Source organism: Juglans microcarpa x Juglans regia, chromosome 5D, assembly GCF_004785595.1.
Source record: "Juglans microcarpa x Juglans regia isolate MS1-56 chromosome 5D, Jm3101_v1.0, whole genome shotgun sequence".
NCBI classification, from domain to species: domain Eukaryota; kingdom Viridiplantae; phylum Streptophyta; class Magnoliopsida; order Fagales; family Juglandaceae; genus Juglans; species Juglans microcarpa x Juglans regia.
In genome coordinates this window covers 10,328,235-10,352,996 of record NC_054602.1, presented here as the reverse complement: position 1 = coordinate 10,352,996, position 24,762 = coordinate 10,328,235, and the positions used below count along the sequence as shown (strand labels likewise).

Here is a 24,762-nt window from a genome sequence, read left to right as displayed (position 1 = left end):
TTTGAGCTACTAGCTACTTTGGTTCAAATCTTGTTTGCATCCCGGTTAGGGTGGGTCCTATATCATTCCACTAGATATAAACCACAAGGTATCCTCTCTAGTTCTTCATAATTATCTTTACGAATATCCATCTTAGAAGCGGTAATGTACAGTAATGATAGGATAGATATTGTTATGTAGAATCGAAATTTGCAACCATGAAGTGGCAGTCTTCAACAATGTCAATCCTACAAGAGTTGTGCTCCGAGATTTAATGATCGGCAGCGCTACCATAAAAGATTAACCTTTAACTTGATCTACATAGTCTAGCAAACTTTCAAGTCTACTGCATAAACTGCACAGTATAACTGTGTAACTTTGTCAAGGGAATACTGGACAGCCTTCGACCTCAATGCCAGGGGCAGTAGGACAACTTGCCAGTGGGCAGTGATCGTCCAAATCCAAACCCCACCACCCCACTCCATTGATGTCTCTAACCTGCAATGTGAAATAGCAGAGGATGGCCATGAAAGCAACCCCAGCATCTAGCCCAGCTGAGAGAATGTAATTGTGCCTAGCCCACCAGCCTTTGAATCTCCTGTACACAAAAAAGTTGAAGAAAATGCCCACAGCACCCCAACATATGTAGTTCACAGCCTTGGCCGTTGGCATTGCATCTGCACCTCCTATAATGATGGGCATGTTAATGAGGCATATCCACTTTTGGTCAGGAAACAGGCGAGAGAATACCCAAACTGGTACCGGTGCCAGGATGCCAATGAGGAAGAAATAGTTCATCTTAGAGTAAAGACCGAGAGGGCCAAACATGCGAAGTGGACCAACTACTCCCCATATGATGGAAGCATTGTAGAAAACATCATCTCCAGGGCATGTCCAGGGGCTTCCTTCTGGAAGTTTAGATGGGTCACAGATATGTTCTACCGACGTGATAAGCCACCAAGATGTGCCAAAGTAGACTGATGAAGCGACCAAGGTTCCCGCTAACTTTGTTAAGAATAAAGGCAAGTATTAGTTTTCTTAAACAATAATTATACTCTCTGAGTTTACTTTTATCATCTTTAATCATACTAATTAATATGACACATTTTAAGTTGTTTAATAGGCAAACAACTTGAATGAAAGTCATTTAAAATATGACACATCAACGGATGTGATTAATGACGGAAAAATTGAGAATAATTTTTGGTAGGATTAAGAAACCACCTGAACAAAGAACATGGATTTTGGAGGGATTTTCATGTAGTGGCCTAGCTTGAAGTCTGAGAGAAACATTAGTGCCTGAGACATGCTTATGTAGCCATAGGTCTTGAAAGCTACATTTGCAAGAGGTTTCCCCGGATACATGTAGCCGATAATCAGCTCAGTGATGACGTTAAGTCCTGGTTGCTGCACGAAGATTTTTTACAATCCAATCAAATACGATGATCAGGAGACTGGAAGCTTATTTCTCAATGGCGTACCTGGTTTGTCGTAGCAGTGATTACGCCAATAGGGAGAGTGAAGCTCAGAGCCAAGAGTATCGCTAGTAGGATACCCCAGAAGGGAAGCTGCAATTGTTTGCCAAAGCCTTCACAAGCAAGCAGGGCAAGTCCAACCACCACCATTAAGAGTGTGTAAAACCACCATTGAGGGACAGGGTCATAGTTTTTTCTCATTATTCTGGTGTGTACATCCCCGAACTTATCTTTGAATGTAGCCTTTGTTTGTTGCCAGATTGCTCTGCACATAGAAAAGGCAAAAGTAACTAGGAAGTACATGAAGCTTCGAGAGCACATAGCCCATTTTAAGGAAAAGTGAAGAAAATATGCAGTAAAATAGACAAATACTTATGCAGTACCTTCCATGGAAGAGTGCAACATGAGATATTGTAGCAGCCAGTGTTGCAAAGCTTAGACCATAAGTATATACATAGAAGATACTGAGATGTATTTTGCTGTACCCATCATATCCTTGTCGATTGAATTGGAAGGTTGTCTCATTCAAAACTATTGAAACATCGTATTTTCCACCATCAGCATTGAACACATGCGATGAGATAATAGGAAATCGCTTGGCTTCAAAGGAGTTGGTCCAGTAAACAACAGGGATTAATACGTAGAGCGTTAGGAAGAAACCAACCATTATGTTAATAATGGCAAATCCAGGGGTGGCTAAAGGAGATCCTAGGAAACCAGCTACAGTGGACCAATCAAGGGCAAACGAGCCAACACCAAGGCCTCGAAGACCCGAACCAATTTGTTGGGCCGTGACTGAGTCCTTCCATATCCAACAAACAAAGGAGAGTGCAGTAATCGATGGAAACAGGTAGTTGGGTACAATATAGTATGCAAAGCTTGATGTAAGGACTACAAGGAAGAACTGCAGTCTCGTTAGTCCGCCTTTGGGTCTGATCTCAACTTCGTGCAATGCCCTGCAAGTTCAAAGAACATGAGAGAGAGAGAGAGGGTGAAAAGGAAGAAGTTGTGCAGAGGGTGGAAAGGGGGAAGTGGGTGAAGCAAAGTGGTAGGACGTAGGAGCACCTAAATAGAGAGACTTGAACCAGGTTGGAAGGCCACCACATGTAAGGTGAATCGACAAGAAACTTTCGGAAAACTCCAGCCCATCCATATCCAAGCAGCTAAATAAACCATCAAACATATTAAGAAAATTTAAGGGAAACAACTCCACTAAGTCTTGATAATGGCGAAAACCAGTTATGTTTAAAACTCTATTTCTCAAACTTGAGCTATGCTTATATTTTCTGTGGAATAAAATTCTTCCCTATTATCTGAAAGATAAAAACAAGGAATACCTGGGTGGTTTGAGTTAGCAACATGGCTGCAAGAGGATGAATCCGACGGTGATAGAAAGCCTTGACAATTGTAATAATTCCCACAGCATAAACCGTATTTGAACCTGAATTGGCAAATATGGTGATTAGGACATGCTCCTTCAAGTTGAAGGGCCCTGGATTCAATGAAAAACACCATTTTGTTCCAGGAACGCGAACTGATTTGTCTGGTAGGTATACTGCCATAAGCTTTCCCACTGGAAGCACTAGAATTTGGGCTGAAACCGAAGATACATAGAGTGCATTCTGGCGGTAACCAAAGAACTGATTCAAGAATGCCAGAGCAGCACAAGATGTGATCCCCAAAACCCATGTTCGAAATGTCATGCATGGTAATGTTGGATCATCTGTAATGGAGACTGTGAGCCGAACTTGTTCGATTGGAGAGTCATTTACCTCATCTGCAAAGCCATAGAAGTTTGGAAAGGTTAAGTTAATAAGAAGATAACATGTCCTCCACAAACATGCCCAAACATGCTACTTACATAGGAACCAGTAATAAAATAAGATGCATACGTAAAGATACGATGATTTTATTACCAGAATCCTCATAAATATGAGCATCTGGACCAGGCTTCTTGGGCTGATGATCCATGCTTCACAGCTGCACTTACCAAAAAATGAACCCTATGAAAGCCTTCTTTTAAGATAAGCTTGGATTTGTTACCGTACGTTCTTCCTTCCCTTCTTGTATTCTTAAGTTCTTATTTTTATTTTTATTTTTTTCTTGTTTGGCTTGCTTTCACTTTCATTGGGTTTTTTTCCCAAAACAGTGAAAATGAAAACTTCCCCATTATAAGACAGAGGAGTGGTCAGAAGAAAAAATGTTAAAAAATGAATGTAATCTTGGAATCTTCAAGGGGTGGCTGGACACCACAAATGTCAGATTTTCTGTCCTAATGCCTCGTTTGGCTACACTCATTTTATCTTATATAATCATTATAATTTTTTCAAATTATTATACAAAATATAATAGACAATTCAACGAGTGCTAAATTGACTGGAATAATCATATCACTGGTTATAGCTTGAAGTAAAAATACAGTTCCATGATATTTGGCCCATGGGTTGAACAGTTTTTCCCGAGAACCCCTTCAGTAGAGATGGTGATGGATGCAACTTGTCAGGACTAACGCCCATCCTAGTGAAAGCGTCCCAAAATAAGATATCGGTTGAGCTTCCATTGTCTATCAAAATCCGTCTGGTCGTGTAGTTGGCTATCAGCAAGGTGACAACTAGGGCGTCATTGTGGGGTTACAAAACCCCTTGGCAATGTTTATCTATGAATGAGATAGTAGGGGTTGCATTCAGCTTGGGGTGCTTAGGGGGTTTATCCACCATGTATACTTCATGATATCTTGCTCTGCGAGCGTGAGCCTTTTTGCTAGATGTCGTGACACTCCCGCAGGCGAACTCTCCTGCTATGGTACGGATCTCTTCAAAGGGTGTCGGGTCTTGACCCCTTGGTTGTCGGGGGGTGTTATGTCTTCATTCCTCCTCTTGCCTTTGGCGTTTGAGGCTCCTGCTCACGTTTATGACCTTATTCTTTCTTTGGCTTGAGATAGTCGGCCAGCATTCTTTCGAGCTCCCCACTTCTTGTGAGGCTGGCAACCAGCGATCCCCTTCTTTAATGTGGAGCAATCCTCAGTCAAGTGGGTATCCGACTGGTGATACTTGCAGTAACGATGCCCCTTACCGGAGGATGTTCTTCCTCTCTTATTGTCTTATTATTTTCCTGTAAACTTAAGTTATTATGAACGAGACGACGGATGTTCACGTAGTAGTTGACAAGTGAAAATCACGCAGAAGTCTGCAAAGACCTATAGACGGCGCTACTGTAGAGGACGTGTTTCACACTACCAACCACTCGAATGATCTGCAATGAATAACTCGACAACACTGGGTACCCAAGATAAACTCTGATGCTTAAGTTAGAAGAGTAATCTCAATGTAAAATATCTCAAGAAGTTTAGGAAAGTATTTGATACCTTTATGAACCATTTATAGTGGTGTAGGAACGTGTCAAATGAGTCGATAACCATCAGTCTCATGCGTTTATCTCTAATTATCCCTTCCAAAAAGGTGGAGGGGATAACAGCTCTGGTTTACAGGAGTTATCCATCACAGAATAACTACCTTCATCTAGAGGCGTTATCTTCTTGCAAGTAGTATTGTTCTCTTATTGATATCATGCTCTCGTAAGCCCTTGGGCGGTAAGCCTTGTACGTCATGGTGGTAGGCTGGACCCGCCTTCCAACTGTGGGCTTGGCAGCAAGAGAACCTAAATATCCCCTACACATACGTAGAGATACGATAATTTTATAACCAGAATCCTCATAATTATGAGCATCTCGACCAGGCTTCTAGGGCTGATGCTCCATGCTTCACAGTTGCACTTTTAAAAAAGATGAGATAGTTTGGTTGTACATAACTAAATTATCTCATCTCATCTCATCATTATAATTTTTTTAAACTTTTACACAAAATATAATAAATAATTCAAATTTTTTAAATTCTAAAATAATAATATATTAAAAAATTATATTATAATAATATTTTATTTAACTTTTAATAAATTATACAATCTCATCTAAACTATGCAATCAAACTAGATTTAATATTATAATAATATTTTATTTAACTTTTAATAAAATATCTAAGATACGGATTTGTTACTGTACATTCTTCCTTCCGTTCTTGTATTCCTTAGTTTTTTTTTTTTTTTTTTTTTTCAACTTTTCATTGGGTTTTTTGTCCAAAGCAGGAAAACGAAAACTTACACGTTATAAGAGAGGACAGGTCAGAAGAAAAAATGTCAAAAAATGAATGCTAATCTTGGAATCTTCAGGGATAGCTGGAATATCAGATTTTTCTGTCCAATTCAACTTTTCATAAACGTAAAAGATTCGTTTAGGTATTAAAGATATTTCCGTTCATCTCATATAATTATTATAATTTTTTTTAAATTTTTATATAAAATATAATAAATAATTCAATCAATTTTAAATTACCTGAGAATTAGAATAATCAGATCAATGCTTACAACTTAAAAGTAAAAATACTGTTCCATGAGATTTGGGCAATGGCTTAGCCAGATATTTCGTGAATTCCAACTTGTCGTTATAGTTGATATTACATTTGTCATTTACTTTTCATGGACCATCCGAGATGGGACTTTAAATACTATCCGACAAGTGATTCACAGTTGAATTAGTCCACATACTACTACATATTCTCCCCACCCAAAAGAGTTGCTTTCTATATTTTTATACATATTCCCCCTAGCCTTGAACATACATAAAAATTTAAATCCATCTCCATTTAAATACATATTGGAGTTTTTCAGCCCCTCTAAACCACAAGCACCCTATCTTAGCAATGACCAGCCATTGATCTCTCTGCTACCTTTCTACAATAACCAAGACTTGACTGGCGTGCAAGACTTGCATGCCACCTCTCAAGCCATACCGGGCTGGGCCTAGCTTATCTAGAGGGAGCTAGTGACCAAAGTGTAGTCGGCCCACGGGCCAGAGAAAGGAGATCAAAGAGGCCCATGACCCACGTGAGAAGGAAGTAAATATGGGGTGACGAGGCGTTGACATTTCTGACATCGCCTTCCACATGCATGACGACGGCATGGAGGCCCCTCAATAAGGACATTCACTCTTAATGTGGGGTACATGAGACCCCTCAGCAGCCAGTATAAAAACCAAATACCAGATCAGAATTATTCTTCATGCTCTCATATATACAAAACTCTCTCTAAAGAATAGATGATTGATTTAAGTATAGGAGGTGTTTCATTAACCCCAAGCCCCCGACTTTCCTTATATTTTAGATGATCAAGTTCGGAGCCTAGCTTGCGAAATACGTCATTAACAGTTATAATATCATTTTGTAATATCATTTTTATTTTAGAATTTGAAAAAGTTAAATTATTTTTGTGTTTTGTTTGAAAGTTTGAGAAAGTTATAATAATTAGATAATGGTTAGATAAAACAATTGAAAATTTGAAATTGAAAACTATTTGTGTTTATTGTGATGTTTAGATATTCACATGAGTTGAGATGAGATAAAAATATCTCTCTATTCAAACCAGACCTAAGTGTAAAGTCGTATTTAAGAATATTTGTGTCTTTTAACTTCAGAAATTATCCAACACGCCAACACTATTGTATCACTACTCCTTTAAAGATATCATCCACATATATAGAATAGTCTTGCAACTCTCATGCACGTTATTTATTGATATTTATTGAGTATTTAATGCTATTCAAAAGCATTTTTATCTCAAAATCCAAGGCATTCCATCTCGAAACATGATATGGAACCTCAAACCGGCACCCGCGTCCTGGTTCGTGACCCCTCCCTATTTCCCCTTGTAAGGCATGTAGTACTAGCTGCTTCTATTCTCCCAGAAAAATACAAAAAACAAACAACCAAAAGAAATGATAGAGGAACATTTAGGGAGCCTTAAGAAATCTTGAAGGGGCACGGCTCTAGTTTGCCATTATTCGTATTGTTGTTGTTATAATTGCTTATAAGATAAGGAGACAAATACTGTCATTCATGTCTGGAGCTAGCATCATCTTACGTGCTAGTGTGAATTAGCCGTCCTTTTGGTCTTTGCCTAAATGCAATTTACTTCGTAGCTTGAATTCTTATCTCCCTCTCAGTGGGCTTGCTAGGCTGGTCATGATTATATTATCTTTATTGCATTGTGCTGGCGATCAAACCTACGTACGTGCATACAACTTTCTAGCTATTTTATCAAAGAAGACGGCATATCATGATACAAACATCTGCACTGCGTTCAAACTGAATCAAATTTCGTCAGCAAAGTCTCTAGTTTCATAATTATTCATATGCAATGATTTTTCTTTGGAATTTTTTCAAAAGCTAATTTCGAAATACTTTAATTACGAAAAGATTCTACAAAATTAAATTCATAAACTGACGTAATTTGATATGCATGTAGTGCGTTAAATTGTAAAATTATTTTTATTATAAAGTAAATTTATGTAAGATGCTTCCCACATCTCTTGCAAAAGTTGACATGGGCTCGAATATTGAACCCCAAATGTTCTGGCCTATTTAAGAACCATCTGTCCGGAAAAAAGATGCATGCTGGCTGGCTAGCTAGCTGCTGTCGAATTCCTGCATGGGTAAGAATTAGGTGCAGAAATCGCGGCTATTGCATGATATGCAAATGGAATTATTGCACAAGTAGTTTAGATAATGGGTTGCCAATATCAGCCCCTACGTGCGACAAATGATAAAATCAGATCTACATTATGCAGAACTCAGGAGAGTAATGGGCATGCATGTCGGGTTCGATCCCTATCCAAATAAGGAGGTCCTAGTACGTACATCAGATCTAGACATTTAAGAGTTCTCTAGATCGATCATGTCATGCATAGTCCCAATTAAGTAGGGCCTGTTCATGACTCTCTTCTTTTATTTTGTTATAGCTAGGATGGTGATTTGTAGGCTTTTTCTCCATCTCATCAAACACATTCATAAACTCTATCTATTTGTCTTATTTTGGGTTTGATTATCCTCTTCCGATCCCCATCTCCACATCATTGTAACCCTACCACATCCTAACTATAAATATTATTGCATCGGCCTCTTCTTTCTAAAAGATGCCCCTTAATTATTTTGTGATAAAAAGACCAGTAGTATTCATAAATTATGGAGATTGAGTTAATTTTATCTCTAAATTTGGTTAAATAAATAATTCTGCAAACAAATTAATTAAAGGCTACGAGATAATAAGATTTCAAGGTCCATTAATTCCATTTTTCTTTTCTTGTCATAAGTGGTTTTTGGTGGAATTCCCAAAATATTAAAAAAGGAAGAAAAAAAGTGATCAAACAAGAACATATTCCATCGTCACTGGTACAAAAGATCATGTGGAAAACTAAAGGAATCAAACAGGGACAGCATTCTTCACGAAATCATGTATGGACCCCAGATCTCACCTGCATTCCTGGCATAGTGTCATGATGATCTCGAGTATATATATATATATATATATATATATATATATATATGCAGGTTCATGGCTAGCTGATCTTATCGTCAGCACCAATAATGCTTAATTAATATGATAACAATAAATAATAAAACAGGCCCATATATATATATACACACACACACATAGCATGCAGGACCACTGCATGCATCAAACTTCTAGTTTTAACTTCTAAACAAATACCAGCTGCATGCATGTGGTAAACTGTGACTAGCTCGCACCTCTATGCTGCATGGAGCGGTGTGGATAGACTTTTTATTTATTTAGTGTGCATGGCCTTAAAAAACTTATACTTAATGCAGAAGATATAAGATATATCGACCAGATTATTGACATGACAATATTTTAAAAATAAATAATATATCCGTACTTTAGATAATTAGCAGGACAAGTTTCGGAAATCACAATTGCTAAAAATTAAATTAATAAATATTGTTTTAGTATCTTAGATCATTTTTCATGTTTGATATTACTCCAGCTCCGAGCTGCTTTATGGTTACAATTAGTAATATTCTTAATTATTAGACTTGTTTATAAAATAAATAAATAAATTAACAAATTCTAGCTTATCATGATATATATATATACACAATGACTTTATCCCTTTATAAGGTTAAGGTGGCCCTCTGTGTTTGGAATCGAAGGGTACTGAGGCGGGATGCGTGGTTTCGGCCAAAACAGCTTTGTTCTTCTGGCCATTAAGGAAGGAAGGAGGCTTCTTCCACGAAGTTGCTCCCAATATTGATAATAACTAGTACTGCCTGCCCCTAATGATCTTTATTTATGACGTTGCACATCAAAGTTACATATATACTATACATGAAAAGTACCAGTACTAGTTGTTCTAAATAAGTACTCTCCCAACGTGTAGAGATTTTATGTTATTTTATTTTATTTTTTAACGAAAAAGAATAACACTTTAAATATTTAATTAAATGAAATAAATTTATAATTAAGATTCAAATTCATGACTATTGTTCTGATCATTTCATGTAAAATCTTCCTGACTTATTTTAAAAGTTTAATCTAATAAAAAAATATAGAGTTAATTATATATTTATATTATATTATGAACCTACACAAGTAAAAAGCCAATCTCAAATGTATTATAAAATTCAAGAATGATTAATATATATATATATATGTCACGTCAAAATAAAGACGTTGAAGTAAAACGATTAAATATATAATAATACATTAGATTTTCCAAATAACATATAATATATTAATCTCAATGCATGACAGAACTCTAGTCCCATGCAATGTAGCTGTGGATGGACGATTTGGACCACGACTTCAATAAATAAATAACAAAAACTATATATGTAATATTTTTATGCATTTTTTTGTGTATTCTGACTGGTTGCATTTTTTTTAATATAAATAATTGTTTTGATTAATTATATTAATAAGATGCATAAAAAATATGTAAAAATAATTATATATAAGATAACTCAATAAATAAAGTTGTCCACCTACGACAAGAGAAATGCAGTCCCAATACAGTGGTAAATTAATGAAAGTTGCAGACGAAAGTTGATTCGTTGTCGTTTCCAACTAAGTCGTACTTGAAGTAGCTAGTACTGATCAGTTGGCTTGAAGGAGACATGTTTGGACACTGTTTAAATGACATTAATTACAGAAATTTTGCGGTATGGATCTAAAAGCTGTTGGGACGATTTGGATTTGAGTTTTTGTTCAAATGATAAGATTTATAAAAATTGTGAGAGATATATAAATGAATTGAACTCATATTTATAATTATTTGTATAATTTTTGTTCATGTACAATATGTATATATACATATGTATTTTTAATTATAGAAAAATGCTAGATAGTTAGGGTGTTCAAGTTGCGCATATTTTTTTGTTTTTAAATAGAGATTATTATTAAAAAATTATTTTTTTTATATTAGTGAGATAAGATGAGATGAAATGATATAGTTTTAGATGATGAGTTGAATAAAATATTATTAAAATATTATTTTTTAATATTATTATTGTTTTAAAATTTGAAAAAATTGAATTATTTATTATATTTTATATAAAAAATTTAAAAAATTATAATGATGAATTAAATTAAGAGTGTTTCCGAATCTAAACCGAACCTTAATTATTATTTTTAAAAAGAGTGAACGAGAATTACAAACTGCCAGGCGAATACCATTTCTCTTCATTGGATGTAGTTACTTACCAAATTAACGAATATTCTGTCTTATAGCATGTCTCTTTTGCCAAGCAAAAGAAAGACTGTTGTGAACATTCGGTAGAGGGATGACAGAGTTTCCATCTCACCTACGTACGTACATTAATACAATAATGTTAAAGATCGAATGGTTCTGATCACTTCCTACCAACTTACATCTTTTATAATAATAATAATAATAATATTATTATTATATAATGTGCACTTTGATCAGTTAAGATTCAATAATCAAGACTATGCCATGTCACTTATTTTTTCAGTATCTTAACAATTTAAATTGAATAAAAAATGGTATTTAAAAATAATTAGTAGCTGAAGAGTTCAATACCTAATTAACTTTAGTAAAAGGCAAGTTCTCTTTGATGATATTGATTAGAAGTCAGGTATTAATTCAAACTTGTCTTTTAGAACATATTTCCCACATAATACGAAAGGAAATTAATAATTTTCTATAAAAAGTCAACTATTTCTGATTTTCATGAATTTTCTAAACATATTTAAAAACTATATATGGGCGGTTAAGCACAACGAGTTTTTTTTCCGCATAATTTTTTAGGTTAGCACCTGTTTGGGTTGACTCGTGAATGAATCGTGTCTTTTAAAATGTAGATTGACACATAAAAAGCAATAAACAATGAGAAAAAAAAAATGCATTAGTTTAGTTATGATGAATAAAAATAGAAAAGTTTTATCTCTATGAAAATATTTTATAAAATTAATTTGATGTGATACGTTAGATTTATTCTAAGATAAAAATCACGTGAATTCAAAATATGAATTGTTTTAGTCACGAGTTTAATGCTGGGTCATATTTAAAAGAAGTTAACAAAACAATAAATTAATTGTTGGTTTGGTTATATAAAATTAAACTATCACATCTTATCTCATCTTATATAATTATTATAATTTTTTCTAACTCTTATATAAAATATAATAAATAATTAAATTTTTTTAAATTTTAAAATAAAAATAATATTATAATAATATTTTATTTAATTTTAAATAAAATATTTCATTTTATTTCATTTCATTTAAATAATGTAATCATACGAGACCGGAAGGTTTTATTTAGAGGAGAGTGTAAAAGTTGACAAATTAAAAAAATAAAATAAAAAGGAAGCGTAATTTGAAATTTACTTCAAAATGGTTAAGAAATGGAAAGCAAAAGACCTGATGAAGAAGACAAGTGTAAAAACAAATACATTTAAAAAGAAAACGGCAAAAAGAATGAAGGGCATTTTGATAATTTTGACTGGGGATGAAGTATGCATAAACCAATTGAAATTCGCACGCAACGAGAAATAAAAAACAAAAAAGCTCTCGTTGGCTTCAGCTTTGACTCTCTCTCTCTCTCTCTCTCTCTCTCTCTGCCTAATATCCGCCAGAAGCTGAAGCCTAGTCCTCCATTGTAATACTTACATTGCTCTCTTCAGCTTCCCTTTCAGGCTTCTCTCTCTGGTCTACACCGGCTTTAAGCTCTCAGGACAGCTCCCTTTCCCCTTTTGGACAGTGCTAGCTCTTCTCTTTTGTTTTCCACTGCCAGAGCAAAGCCGCTGAAGTATGTGAACCTTGCAATCAGGTACTCCTTTTTGCAGGCCTTCTCTCTCCTACCCTTTTAGCCTCACTGAGTTTTTATTGATGGAATTCCATTACTATACTTCTAAACTTGCTTTTTGCTCCTGGGTCGTTCTGTGGCTGTGGATCTGTGCTGGGTTTTCCCTGATGTCTTTCGCTTTGTGAGGGAGATCATGGTTTTGGTGTAATTGGAGTTTCATCATGCTCTTGTAGTTGACTGCAGTAGGTTTATCTCTTTTGAGTTTTTGCATAAAATGTGTTCGGAATTGGATATCTAATTGGTTGCTCGCTGACTGATTCTTTGCTTCTTTTTGGTGGTCCTCGAATCTTTTGTATCTGTTCTGACTTCTTATTTTTTCCTTAAATTTTCTAATTCGTTTTGGTTAATTTACCTTTACTTGGGTGAAGGAAAATGACAGATCGAGTTAGATGGCTGACTGTCAATCTGCCAATGATACATCTTCTACATCATATGATCGAGTTTACATGCATCTCTGTGCTTGAATTATGTAAATTCCTGGAAAATTAAACTTAATTTACTAGTGGGGTTTTAGGTGTTATGCTTGCTAAAAGTTGACATTTTTACTCATATTTAGCTGAACTTTTCAGTATTCTCTATGGGCACTATCTGATCTAATTTTGTGGTTTTTCTATTGTCTGGGTCGTGGGAAAACTGAAAAGGGTGCTGGATGTGTAAAACTCCACTTGTTTTAATTTTCGTCCGTGGATTTATGCCCCTGTATTTTATTATTAATGAACTTCATGATATACTTCCAGGCACACCATCTTTGTAGCTAGCTCTCTCTCTCTCTCTCTCTCTCTCTCTCTCTGGGGCTTAGAGTGTTGTTACGATTAAATATATATAATCTTTTCGTTTGCGATGCAATGGGTTCTTCAATAATTTGCTATTGATGTCTGTAATTGCTGAAATGCTGGTTTTGACAGAGTGGAGATGTAGTTATGCTGCTAGTGCAAGATATAGTTTGTCGATGATGGATGCTGAGCAGTAGATTGATTCAATCTAATAAAACTTTGTCATGTGTGATGGCCTCAAAAACTGGTGCAAGAGCTTCCACGAGACAGCAACAGAAAACAGCAGGCGTTCAGACAGTAGAGGCAAATGATCTGAGGCCTTTAGCTCCACAGTTTTTAAAGGCAAGCAAACCCGAGTTAGTAGTGCCCGAAGAATTACCGAAATATGTTCAGCACACATTAAAGGAGGTTAGGGGTGAAGGTGCTGAAAATAAAGTCTCATCAAATTCTAATCAAAAGGTGTTGTCCAATTCTTTAATTAATAAATTTGATTCAAGTTCATCCTTACTGGGTCTTGAGCAAGCAGCAACTGGTGTAGATTCTTCTGTCGATGATACAAGAGGCTCACTGGAAGGTTTTGTCGATCAAGAAAAGAAGACATCAGTGTATGAGAGCGTGAAGAACAGTTCAGTTTCTGCGAAAGTTAGTGATGGGACCAGCAGTCTTGCCAAAACCAGTGGAAGTGCCAAGATTAGTGATCGTGTTGATTTTGTTGAGAGTGGAAAGAGCAGTATGTGTAGAGGTAGCACAAGCAGTGATATAAGCGATGAGAGTACCTCTAGCAGCTTTAGTAGCAGTATCAGCAAACCGCACAAAGCAAATGACATGAGATGGGAAGCCATCCAAGCTATTCGAGCAAGAGACGGGGCTTTGGGGTTGGGCCATTTTAGACTGCTGAAGAGGCTTGGCTGTGGGGACATTGGTAGTGTCTATCTGTCTGAGTTAAGTGGAACTAAATGCTACTTCGCAATGAAGGTTATGGATAAAGGGTCTCTAGCAACTCGGAAGAAGCTGCTTCGTGCTCAGACAGAACGAGAGATACTTCAGTCTCTGGACCATCCCTTCCTTCCAACATTATACACCCACTTTGAGACAGATAAGTTCTCATGTTTGGTAATGGAGTTCTGTCCTGGAGGAGATTTGCACACTCTGAGGCAGAGGCAGCCAGGAAAGCATTTCCCTGAGCAGGCAGTCAAGTATGTTAAGCTAGCTTAACCATAATATTATTATTATTTTGATAAACCATAATATATTGTGCCCTTCATTTTAGTTGATGTGCATGTTCTGATTCGCTTTCAGCTTAATATTTTTATCTGTTTACCCCTTTAGCCTTGGATGGTTAAACAAACACCCTATCCTTGAAAAGGAAAATTTTGTTTATTTCTTTCAGGAATCTGTAATTATTACAATATGTTGAGCTATCTGTGTTATGACCATGGCCTTTGTTCTTCTTCTAAGATGATTTATTTCATTAGGTTGAGTTAGTTGCCTATCCCCATTGTATGCCTATGAGTCAGAATATTGCCCGTGCATGTTGAGTAGAGTCTGAAACTTGACTTATATTATATAGACAAGTTCTTAAGCTGTATTCTTAAAGCCATAACTGATGAAACTTGGAACTCACATGTGGCAGAATGTTGTTGTAATGCTTGTATGATTTCTACTAGCTTACTCTAGAGCCTTGAATGAACTTTAGTTGCATATCTTCAAAGCTTGTTCACACATCAGATCATGCAGAATATTAGTTAAAAAAGCCTTTTTTTTAACCTAAAGATCAGTTCTTTTATGGCCTTCAGTTCCAAAGCTGTACAAAACCTCAAACCACTAAATCAAAAAACCAAAAAACTATTTTCAAAGATAAAAGTAAGATGGTCAGTGGCTCAATCATGAATCAGCGGCAATTTTATGTTTCATCTTGTTTTAGGGGGGGGGGGGGGGGGGGGGGGGGGGGGGGGAGAATGTCTTGGAGACAATGTTTTATATGTCATATGATACTTCTTAGTAACTAAATGTTGTATTTCATTTAACCTGCAGATTCTATGTAGCAGAGGTCCTGCTAAGTCTAGAGTACCTCCACATGCTTGGTATTGTCTACCGTGATCTTAAGCCAGAAAATGTCCTTGTGAGGGATGATGGACACATAATGCTCTCTGACTTTGACCTTTCACTCCGCTGTGCTGTTAGCCCAACTCTTGTCAAAACCTCATCTATGGAATCTGACCCATTCCGGAAAAACCCTGTTTACTGTGTCCAGCCAGCTTGCATTGAGCCTTCCTGCATTCAGCCATCCTGCGTAGTCCCTACAACATGCTTCTCACCGCGCCTCTTTTCAAGCAAGTCTAAGAAGGACAGGAAACCTAAAAATGACATAGGTAACCAAGTCAGCCCATTACCTGAGCTCATTGCTGAGCCAACTGATGCCCGGTCTATGTCTTTTGTTGGGACGCATGAATACTTGGCACCCGAGATCATTAAGGGTGAAGGTCATGGAAGTGCTGTTGATTGGTGGACTTTTGGAATCTTTCTGTATGAATTACTGTTTGGTAAAACTCCTTTTAAGGGATCTGGAAATCGAGCTACACTGTTCAATGTTGTGGGTCAGCCTCTGCGTTTTCCAGAATCGCCGGTTGTCAGTTTTGCAGCGAGGGATCTCATAAGGGGGTTGCTTGTAAAGGAACCACAGCATAGATTGGCCTATAAACGAGGGGCAACTGAGATCAAGCAGCACCCTTTCTTTGAAGGTGTTAATTGGGCATTGATACGCTGTGCTACTCCGCCTGAGATCCCAAAACCTGTCGAGATGGAGAGATTACCTGCTCCAACAGCATCAACAAGCGAAAAAACTGCTGCGGCTACACCTGCTCCTGAGCAGAAAGGTTCGGATAATTATCTTGAATTTGATTTCTTTTAGTGATGATTGGTGTTGATTGCAAGTAGTTTATATAGGATAACTGTTTTGAATATTTCAGGGATTAATATTGGTGATTATGAAGTTCTTTTCATTTCTACTTTTATAAAGAATTTAGGGGGAATTGTATGGTTGTTATTGCCGCGGCTAAATGTTTCTCAATTATTTGCACGAGTATTTCCTCAAGTCTGCCATTGAAAGGCTTGAGAACAGTTCCCTCTTGATAAAGCACGATTAAACATTTCCTCACTTCCTAGGTTTGAAAGAACCAAAGGTGTGAACAAATTCAAAATCGTCAAGTTTAGCTGACTCAAAGGTGTGAACAACCAGGTCCTTGCATGTAAAATGTGCAATACATATCCAACATATGGGAGGATGATGGGAGTATTCACTATTTCTTTATCCCAATAAGCTTGTCTACCGTCACCACCAACACCACCAACGGCATAAAAGATTATGAAATTATGCTATGTGAATTATGTGTGGCGTAAAAGTCTTCAAATAGAATTATTTAAGAGCGAAATTAACTACCCATCTCAGTTCATCTCAACTTATCTCATTTCATTAATATTCACTACTATTCAGCAACTTTAACTCTAAAATCTCATTACTATTCATAACTCATCTAACTACTATTCACAATCCATCTCAACTCATTTCAACTCATTTTCGAATCTAAACGACACCTCAATCGCAAGACGTACAAATCCTGGAGTTATTTGAAAATGTTAAATAAAATCTCACATCAGATAAGAAAAAGAAAACAATGACTAATTAATACATAAATAGTCCATTTTAAATCGGGATGCAACAGTAAATATGGTATATAAAACATAAAAAATAAATATGTTTAATAATAATAAGTTTCTCAAATTCACATCTCCCATCGTCGTGAGAGAGACTAATGGAACGAGACCTTTAGGTTGATATTTTCTCAAAACAATAGAAGGAAAAAGAAAAAAAATCACCATCCTCAACTTTTCAGGGATGATACAAATGACTAGCAAAAATAAATCAATGCATTCGAATTTGCTTAAAAGAACAGAGTGTTGAATCATGAACAAAATATGCTAAACAAATTGCATTTAATTTTTAGTCTGTTTATAACTGAAACCGAGGATCAATGTGCATTTTCCTCCATAAAATAGCTTGATATATGATTCAAACTTGATAATCATTATTATTTTTTCAGTCTTGAGATCGAAGTATCAAACTTTCCTCAAATGGATTAGCTATTGCCCGCAGAGCTCTGCTGTCATCACCAAAATCAACAATTTCAAATGATTTGCTATTGATAATATGATATGAAAAATGATAAATACATATCACTTTTCACAATATTTTACACAACAATGTTTTAAAAGGAAGGTTATTTTTGTAAACTAACTTGTAAAAGTGACATCATTTTACCAAAATATCCTTATTTTACAACATGTGTTGTGAAATATGTTATGAAATGTATTGTGTGGATATCATTACTCATCTTGAAAAAGCCATCCTCTTTCGGTGAACCTTGGGCTGAATATTAGCTTTATTCCTCTATTGAGGCATTTGAAGACAATACAAGATATGTCCCAGAACATATTGGATCTAAAACCCCAACTTTAATTTCGTAATTTCGTCTAAATTATCTGAAATGTATAAAATGTCGAATGTAAATGATTATTGGAGACAAAATCCCGACTTTAAGGCATTATTGAATAATATAGAGTTTGGCTTGTAATCATGGATTTCACTCAGAAATGAGTATTTATTATAAATAAAATTTTAATAAATTTGAAATAACTCATTAAGGATCACTATGATATTAGTAACTCATTATGGTCTAGAGTTACATCAAATGAATATGAAAACAATTGCAGAGTAAAAGTCTGAAGTTTACAAGAAACAAAAAAAATGGTTACTTTGAAAATGTAACAGATTTTTTGAAAATTGGTATTTAAAATTTGATAATACCAATACCGTTTTTAAATTTAAAAAAAATATTTATTGTTAATGTATATATACTAAGTTTAGTGGGAGTATATTTATATTTATGGTCATGCATGTATATGACTTTTTGACAAGTATGAATCACGGTTTGTAGTATGACATTAAAGTTATATCTCTAAATAACTTTAAAAATGAAATTTATGAAAGAGATGTCTTTCGTAATTGAGATTGAATCTTAATACAAAGATGAAAACTGTTAGAATTGTCTCAATATATTTGTATAGAGTTTTGAAAGACTTTGCATGTAGAATTGTTGGTCAATAGATGTTTTAAAAATAAAATGTGACATGCTCAATATTTTATAGTGTTCTCGAATTGATTAGGTTGTTAATGAAATTTTGTATATGATTGTTAGAGGTGTAAATTTTAACCAAACAACCAATCTGGAATGGACCAAACCAGTGAAACCGATCCGATTTTGGACCGGTTTGGTCCGGAACCAGTTTCTAAAATGCCAAAACTGGCCGGAACCGGTTCCATGATTTTTAGGATCGGACTGAACTGGACCCATTCAATTTATTATATATTTAAATTAGTTTTTTAAATATTATATATAATATTTTTTTATTTTTTATATATAATATATATAATAATATAAATTATAATTATATATAATAATATAAATTATAATTATATATAATAATATAACTTATAATTATATATAAGATATTATATAATTATCACTATGACCATATATTATTATATAGTATTAATATTAGACTTTTGGACTTATTTTATTTTATAGCAGATTTCTTGTTTCAGTTTTTTTTTTATAGCATAATTTTTTTGCATAATAAATTTTTTTTATAATGCAGAATTTTTATAGCAGAATTTTTTTTACATAACAGATTTTTTTTATAAAGCAGATTTTTGTAAATAGTAATAGATTTTTAATAAAACATATTTTTTAAAGCAGTTTTTTTTAATGAGAAATTTGCATTTTATTAAAACTAAAAAATTGGACCGGAAACCGATAAAACCGGATGTACTGGTTTAGGAGGGTAACCGGTGCGTAATTAGTTTTGAAAAATGAAAAACCGGGTGCATACCAGTTCGGTCCTAAATCTTGTTTAAAATCGAATCCAACCGGACCAGACATGTTACACCCCTAATGATTGTTATAATAAATTTGATGATTGTACAAACTTGTATAAGGTTGAATATCAATTTTGCAATTAGCATTCTTGGTTGTTGCCAAAGAACCTAAGGATGTTTGACCCAAAAGTTGTGAAAAGAGTGCAAAGTTATTTGCAAGAAATTAAAGACTATATTGTTACCTTAAGAAGATATGATATTCTTAAAGTAACTGGATATTCAGACCCTATTTTGTGTGATTATTCTAATGATGAAAAATACAGTTATGGTTATATATTTTGCTATTTAGTATAGTTATTTAATGGAAAAGTATAAGACAAATCTCTTACTGCTTCATGTGCAATAAAGACTGAGTTTGTGGTATACTTTGAGGCCACAAGGTATAATATCTGACTGAAGAAATTTATTTTAGGACTTAGAATTCGACTTATAGCCAAGCCGCTAATAAAGTATTATAAGAATTTTTCAGAATATTTTTCTCCGAATGATAAGTATTTAATGAAATTTTAAATACCTAAGTGTTGAGAAGAAAGTACAGAAACAGATATGTTCGTAACAACAGTGTGTTAATAACTATACTTTAAATGACATGTTGAAAAGATGGGTCATATGCTTATACCCATGATGTGAACATGCTAAAGAAATCATTAATATACTGAGTATTTTGTTACTGAAATTAAAAGATATCTATTATAGTTGTTTCTGTTTTCTTGTATTTTCACTTTATATATACATGAAATGGTGTATATGAATTATGATAAGATAATATCTATAATAGACATGAATTGGAACCCAAGACATTACAGTATTAGCTTAATTGTCTCAATTAAAGATCGTGTTGAATTAAATTACTGGTATTGTGGTATATGAAAGAGAATTTGTTGATCATATAATAGAGGACCGTCATGACTCGTATTGGTAGTTAGTTTGACATTGATATTATGGAACTAATGTATTATGAGTTATGAAAGTTTTCTGGAAATGAATTTGCGTAGAATGATTAATTTTAGCATATCCTAATGGATTTAGAATAGCTCAATATTTATCACTTACTTGATGAGTCACACTGGGATAAAATTAACTTCAATGAGATAAGATTAACTCTATATCTAATCATAGAAGGATACAAAGTTTCTAGAATTCTTGATAACTAGAAGTCTATAAATAGTACTAAGGTGTTAAGGGTTCTCACTTACAATATTATTATGCCTCTAACCATCGGAAGACATTTGGAGGCTAAGTTGTTAGGGTGATTCTTTTCTCATAGTCAACCAAATTATTTATTAAACTGTGATGAAGAAAGATAGGTCTTTTAATTATTATTATTTTATTATAAATCATAAAAAATAAAAAATTTAATTATTAATATGCATGTTAAAATATTTAATACTCCATGCTTGGCTTTCCTAGGTTCCTGAGTCGGGACTGTCCTTACTTCTTCTTCTTCTTGTTTTTTTTTTTTTTTTTTTTGGATCCTTATCAGTCACCAATTAAGTAGTGATTGGTGTAGCATACGAAGAGGTCAGGATTTCTTCAAGTAATTGAATTTGTTCCTCATGTATTTATTAGTTTTGACCGAACTGGATCATGACATAAATTTATCACATCTGCTTTCATTTATTTCCTCGATTGATTTTACCAAGGAAACATGGATGTTTGGTCTTTCTAGTGAGATATTCAACAGATCATAAAAAGTACAATCGAGCGTAGCAAAAATATTATTCATAATTTTTTTTAACGATTGATCCTGAATCTCAATTTTATAAGATTAATGGAAGGTTTGATAGTAAGTTGAGATGAAAGTTGAATAAAATATTATTTTTAATATTAATATTATTTTATAATTTGAAAAAATTAAATTATTTATTATATTTTATATAAAAAATAGATAAAATTATAATGATTATAAGAGTTAGAAAAACTTTTATATCTAAACGGGACTTAACTGGCGGGTAAGGTTTTTTTTTATTTTTAATTAACTTATTGTTTTTTTTGGACTGTGATGAGAAGGCCCACTATCCAACTGGCCCTGCATATATCCTCGGTTTTTCTACATAATACTGGCCGGGCCGTGCTACACAGCCCCTCATGACCACTTCAATGAATGGCTGTACCACTAATTTGCCTGGGTTTGAAGTAAAATTTTATACACTATACTATTATTTTATTCTCGTCTTACTATATAAGATATGATATATTTATTATTATTGAATGATTCTTTATTAGATGATTCTTTATTATCTAATAATAATAAATATGCCACATCTTAAATAGTGAGATGAAAATAGGATAGAAGTATAGAGTATAGCATTACTCGGATTTGATTTCTGTTTGTGATATGGAAAAGGTTTGTGCTAGGGGAGCTGAACTGTGTTCTAAACAAGTCGGGGGAGTGTTATTAATGGTGGCGAGCATGGAGTTCTTTCATTGATAGTTTACGAGGAACTCTTATCTTTGGTGGTGGTATTGATTGTGTTGCCTTTTTAAGGCTTTCAAGCGCATAAAAAGCATGCATGCATGTATGTTCTCAGAGCTAGTGCTTCTAATGGGAATGCAGCGACAACTGTGCATTGGTGTAGTTTTGTAGCTGAATGTGGATTAATGTCCAAAGCTAAAAGAAAAATGGCATGGTTGTTTATCTACGCGGTCTAAGTTGTTCCAAAGCTACAATTTATGACAACTAATACCAAACCGAAAAAGAAACACAAAACCCAGTGGAAAGATCAGAATCACAAATAGTGTTCTTAAGATTTTAATTTACAGCATCAGATATTACACTCTGAATCAATCCAAGAGATCTGTCCCTTCTGATCTTGTAGTGGTTCTCTGCAATTATTTGTAACTATTACTTGAACATGGGTTTGAAGCACATACTGCATGAAAACGAGTCATTGCGTTGATCATCTTGCTCTTGTGGAGGCTGCTTTGGAGTATTATCATCAATATTGTCACGTGGAGAAGGGGACTCGGTCATCTGTTCAATCAGTATTCCCTTTCCTTCACATATGATCTTAACCTCACAACCTACCGGTGCATTCTGCAGCATTTGATCAGCTATCCCACTTCCTCTCCTAGACCTCAATTTCCTATATATCCATTTTTGAAAAGTTATGTGCAGATGAGAAAAAAGAAAGAAAAAGTTTCTTTGGAATGATCACAGAATTATAATTAACTTCTTAAATGGGCTTGCCCGTACTCATGATAAACTAAAGATTCATGTACCTTAGACTGGATTTAGTGGTTCCAACAACCAGCTTTCTAATATTGAGAATAGGAACGAGGTCTAGGATGGCCTTTGCAACCATATCACTTTCGATAAGAATGGTATCGAACTTAACCTGTTTCATTGATTGTATTTTTCTTCAAATTTTCATTAAAAGATTAACCTCAAACATAGATAAGTTTGTATAAAATGATGAATCAAATTGGAGTTTATGTACCCCGAAAGTGGAGCAGGCATCAAGATACTTTTGGAGGAGTTCTCTCCTCTTGCCTCTTTCTTGGGCCATGTAGCTCTCCACCTGCTCTGCACTCACTTGATTCTTTGGAAGCTTTCCTACTAAAATCATGACAAGATACACGCATGGGTCATTTCAGTCTAATATGCATAAGATCCTGGAAAATTTGATGAACTTTACGATTATGAATTCTCGTTTAATTCTGACACCTTGAAGGTAGTATTCAAAATGGAGCAAGCATGGAGATTCTAATGATTTAAACCCTGGTTTATGATCTATTTTAATGATCAAACCCAGCTCCTGAGCATGGGGTAGGGTCAACCTTCATCAAGTACTTTATCTTAATTGTCCCAAAAATTTCCTAAAACCAAAGCTTCAGTTCAAATCTAGGCCCTTATAAAAATGAATTTCAACCGATAGACACAGATCTCTATCATTTTTCCCGTGATTTATGCATGCCACTAGATGCTTCGTCGACAATGACATGTTTCAACCTTTTCTTCGCAAGTCTTTCACAGAGCTCATAAAAGAATCTCACAATTCTGTTTATCTATTGTTGAAAGCAAAGTCACTGGTGGTTGAGGCCCTGGCTGCACATGGCCCAGTTTGACTCACCAACCACAGAGAGAGAGAGAGAGAGAGAGAGAGAGAGAGAGAGAGAGAGAGAGCTTACATGGGCTAGGTATGTACTGAACCTCCGGGAAGACATGGATGAGATAGACGAGAGTGGAGGGATTAACAGCGTGCTTCAAAGTCCAAGCAAGAGCTTCCATGCTGGACTCGCTCTTCCCACGGCCACGTACACGCAGTCTTCCCAGTTCTGAACATCCAACGAAAACACACTCCCTTCAAACTCTTCTTTGATGGATCCCATCGGCAGCACTCCATGATCGATCTCGAAGATTTCGCTCGTACTCTCTTCCTCAATCTCGCACACACTAGTAGTACTGCTATATGGCTTGAACTGGTTATGGTACCCAGCTGCAGCACCAGCTTCATCGTAAGCCGGCATGTATCCGGTCGCATCCGACAATGACACCGACATCTTTGGCTCAACCTCTTCCGGTAAAAAATGATCACCACGACATCATTGACATGGTTTTTTTATTTTATCTAAATCGCCGGATGTATTTGAAGCAAAAACCTATTCCTTGGGCGAAGGGACTTGGACTTGGAGAACCTACAGTACTCGATGAACACAAGCACATGGAAACTTTGAAGAAGTCCTTACACAACGTATTATTATCGTAATAATTTATGCCCTTTTTCTGATCTGTACCTTTGAAAATATGACTTGCTCGTTTATTTCAACGCGAGGCCGAGCAGCTCCTAGCTACCGCCCTCAATGTACAATCTCGATGACGTGACGAAAATTGAGAGCTTGTTTTCTTCTACTTTGACTTTTCCTGGTTGCCATTTGCCCCAAGGTGGAAGAAGAGACAAGATTTTTTTTTTTTTTTTTACCGTTTTCTTGTGTATTGCACGAACTCCTTGCATATTTCAGATATGAATAATTATATTCAGACTTCATGTATAAATAATATATATTTTACAGTAATATTTTGAGATGATGGTATTTTCATAAAATGATATTATTTTTATAAATTATTTTATTCTTTATTTAAAACGTCATTAAGTAAGATATTGTAAAAAAAATTTATGGTTTATCAAAAAAAAAAAAGAATTTTATGTAAATAACTTTTCTTCTGATATTGTGAACTCTGTGGTTGTCTTATTGTTATTTAGAAAAATATTTTTTATAGTTATAAAATATATAAATTTTTTACGCACCCTTTAAAAAATAGAATTCTAGAATGCGCATTTTTTTTTTCATAATAGACACTTTTTT

At 34.8% G+C, this 24,762-nt stretch overlaps 2 protein-coding genes and 1 pseudogene across 3 annotated transcripts; 1 reads left to right on the top strand and 2 right to left on the bottom strand.

Annotated features, from left to right (window-relative positions):
• Nucleotides 1-147: 147 nt before the first annotated feature.
• On the bottom strand, nt 148-3,529 carry LOC121264564 (oligopeptide transporter 1-like). Its single transcript, XM_041167803.1, has 7 exons — nt 3,371-3,529; nt 2,792-3,231; nt 2,520-2,617; nt 1,838-2,410; nt 1,461-1,719; nt 1,204-1,386; nt 148-984 (listed from the first exon to the last, which is right to left on the bottom strand). Exons 1-7 carry the CDS (start codon nt 3,423-3,425, stop codon nt 361-363), a joined length of 2,232 nt encoding a protein of 743 aa, XP_041023737.1. The 5' UTR covers nt 3,426-3,529; the 3' UTR covers nt 148-360.
• Nucleotides 567-16,506, top strand: LOC121264566 (serine/threonine-protein kinase D6PKL2-like). Of its 2 annotated transcripts, XM_041167804.1 has the most exons (4): nt 567-579; nt 12,406-12,651; nt 13,593-14,656; nt 15,495-16,506. In XM_041167804.1, exons 3-4 carry the CDS (start codon nt 13,644-13,646, stop codon nt 16,369-16,371), a joined length of 1,890 nt encoding a protein of 629 aa, XP_041023738.1. In that variant the 5' UTR covers nt 567-579; nt 12,406-12,651; nt 13,593-13,643; the 3' UTR covers nt 16,372-16,506. The 2 variants fall into 2 exon arrangements, with proteins under 2 accessions (XP_041023738.1, XP_041023739.1); XM_041167805.1 differs by lacking the exons at nt 567-579; nt 12,406-12,651 and adding an exon at nt 12,725-12,869.
• Nucleotides 16,507-22,181: 5,675 nt separating this feature from the next.
• Nucleotides 22,182-24,290, bottom strand: LOC121266296 (annotated as a pseudogene).
• Between the last annotated feature and the right edge of the window lie 472 nt (nt 24,291-24,762).

Excerpts from the sequence above, each read along its gene's own strand:
- LOC121264566 (XM_041167804.1), top strand. The coding sequence starts at position 13,644 with ATGCTGAGCAGTAGATTGATTCAATCTAATAAAACTTTGTCATGTGTG. Across the intron at positions 14,657-15,494 it reads TTCCCTGAGCAGGCAGTCAA|ATTCTATGTAGCAGAGGTCC; the intron begins GTATGTTAAGCT and ends TTTAACCTGCAG.
- LOC121264564 (XM_041167803.1), bottom strand. The coding sequence starts at position 3,425 with ATGGATCATCAGCCCAAGAAGCCTGGTCCAGATGCTCATATTTATGAG. Across the intron at positions 2,618-2,791 it reads TGCTAACTCAAACCACCCAG|CTGCTTGGATATGGATGGGC; the intron begins GTATTCCTTGTT and ends TGGTTTATTTAG. Across the intron at positions 1,720-1,837 it reads GTTGCACTCTTCCATGGAAG|AGCAATCTGGCAACAAACAA; the intron begins GTACTGCATAAG and ends TTCTATGTGCAG.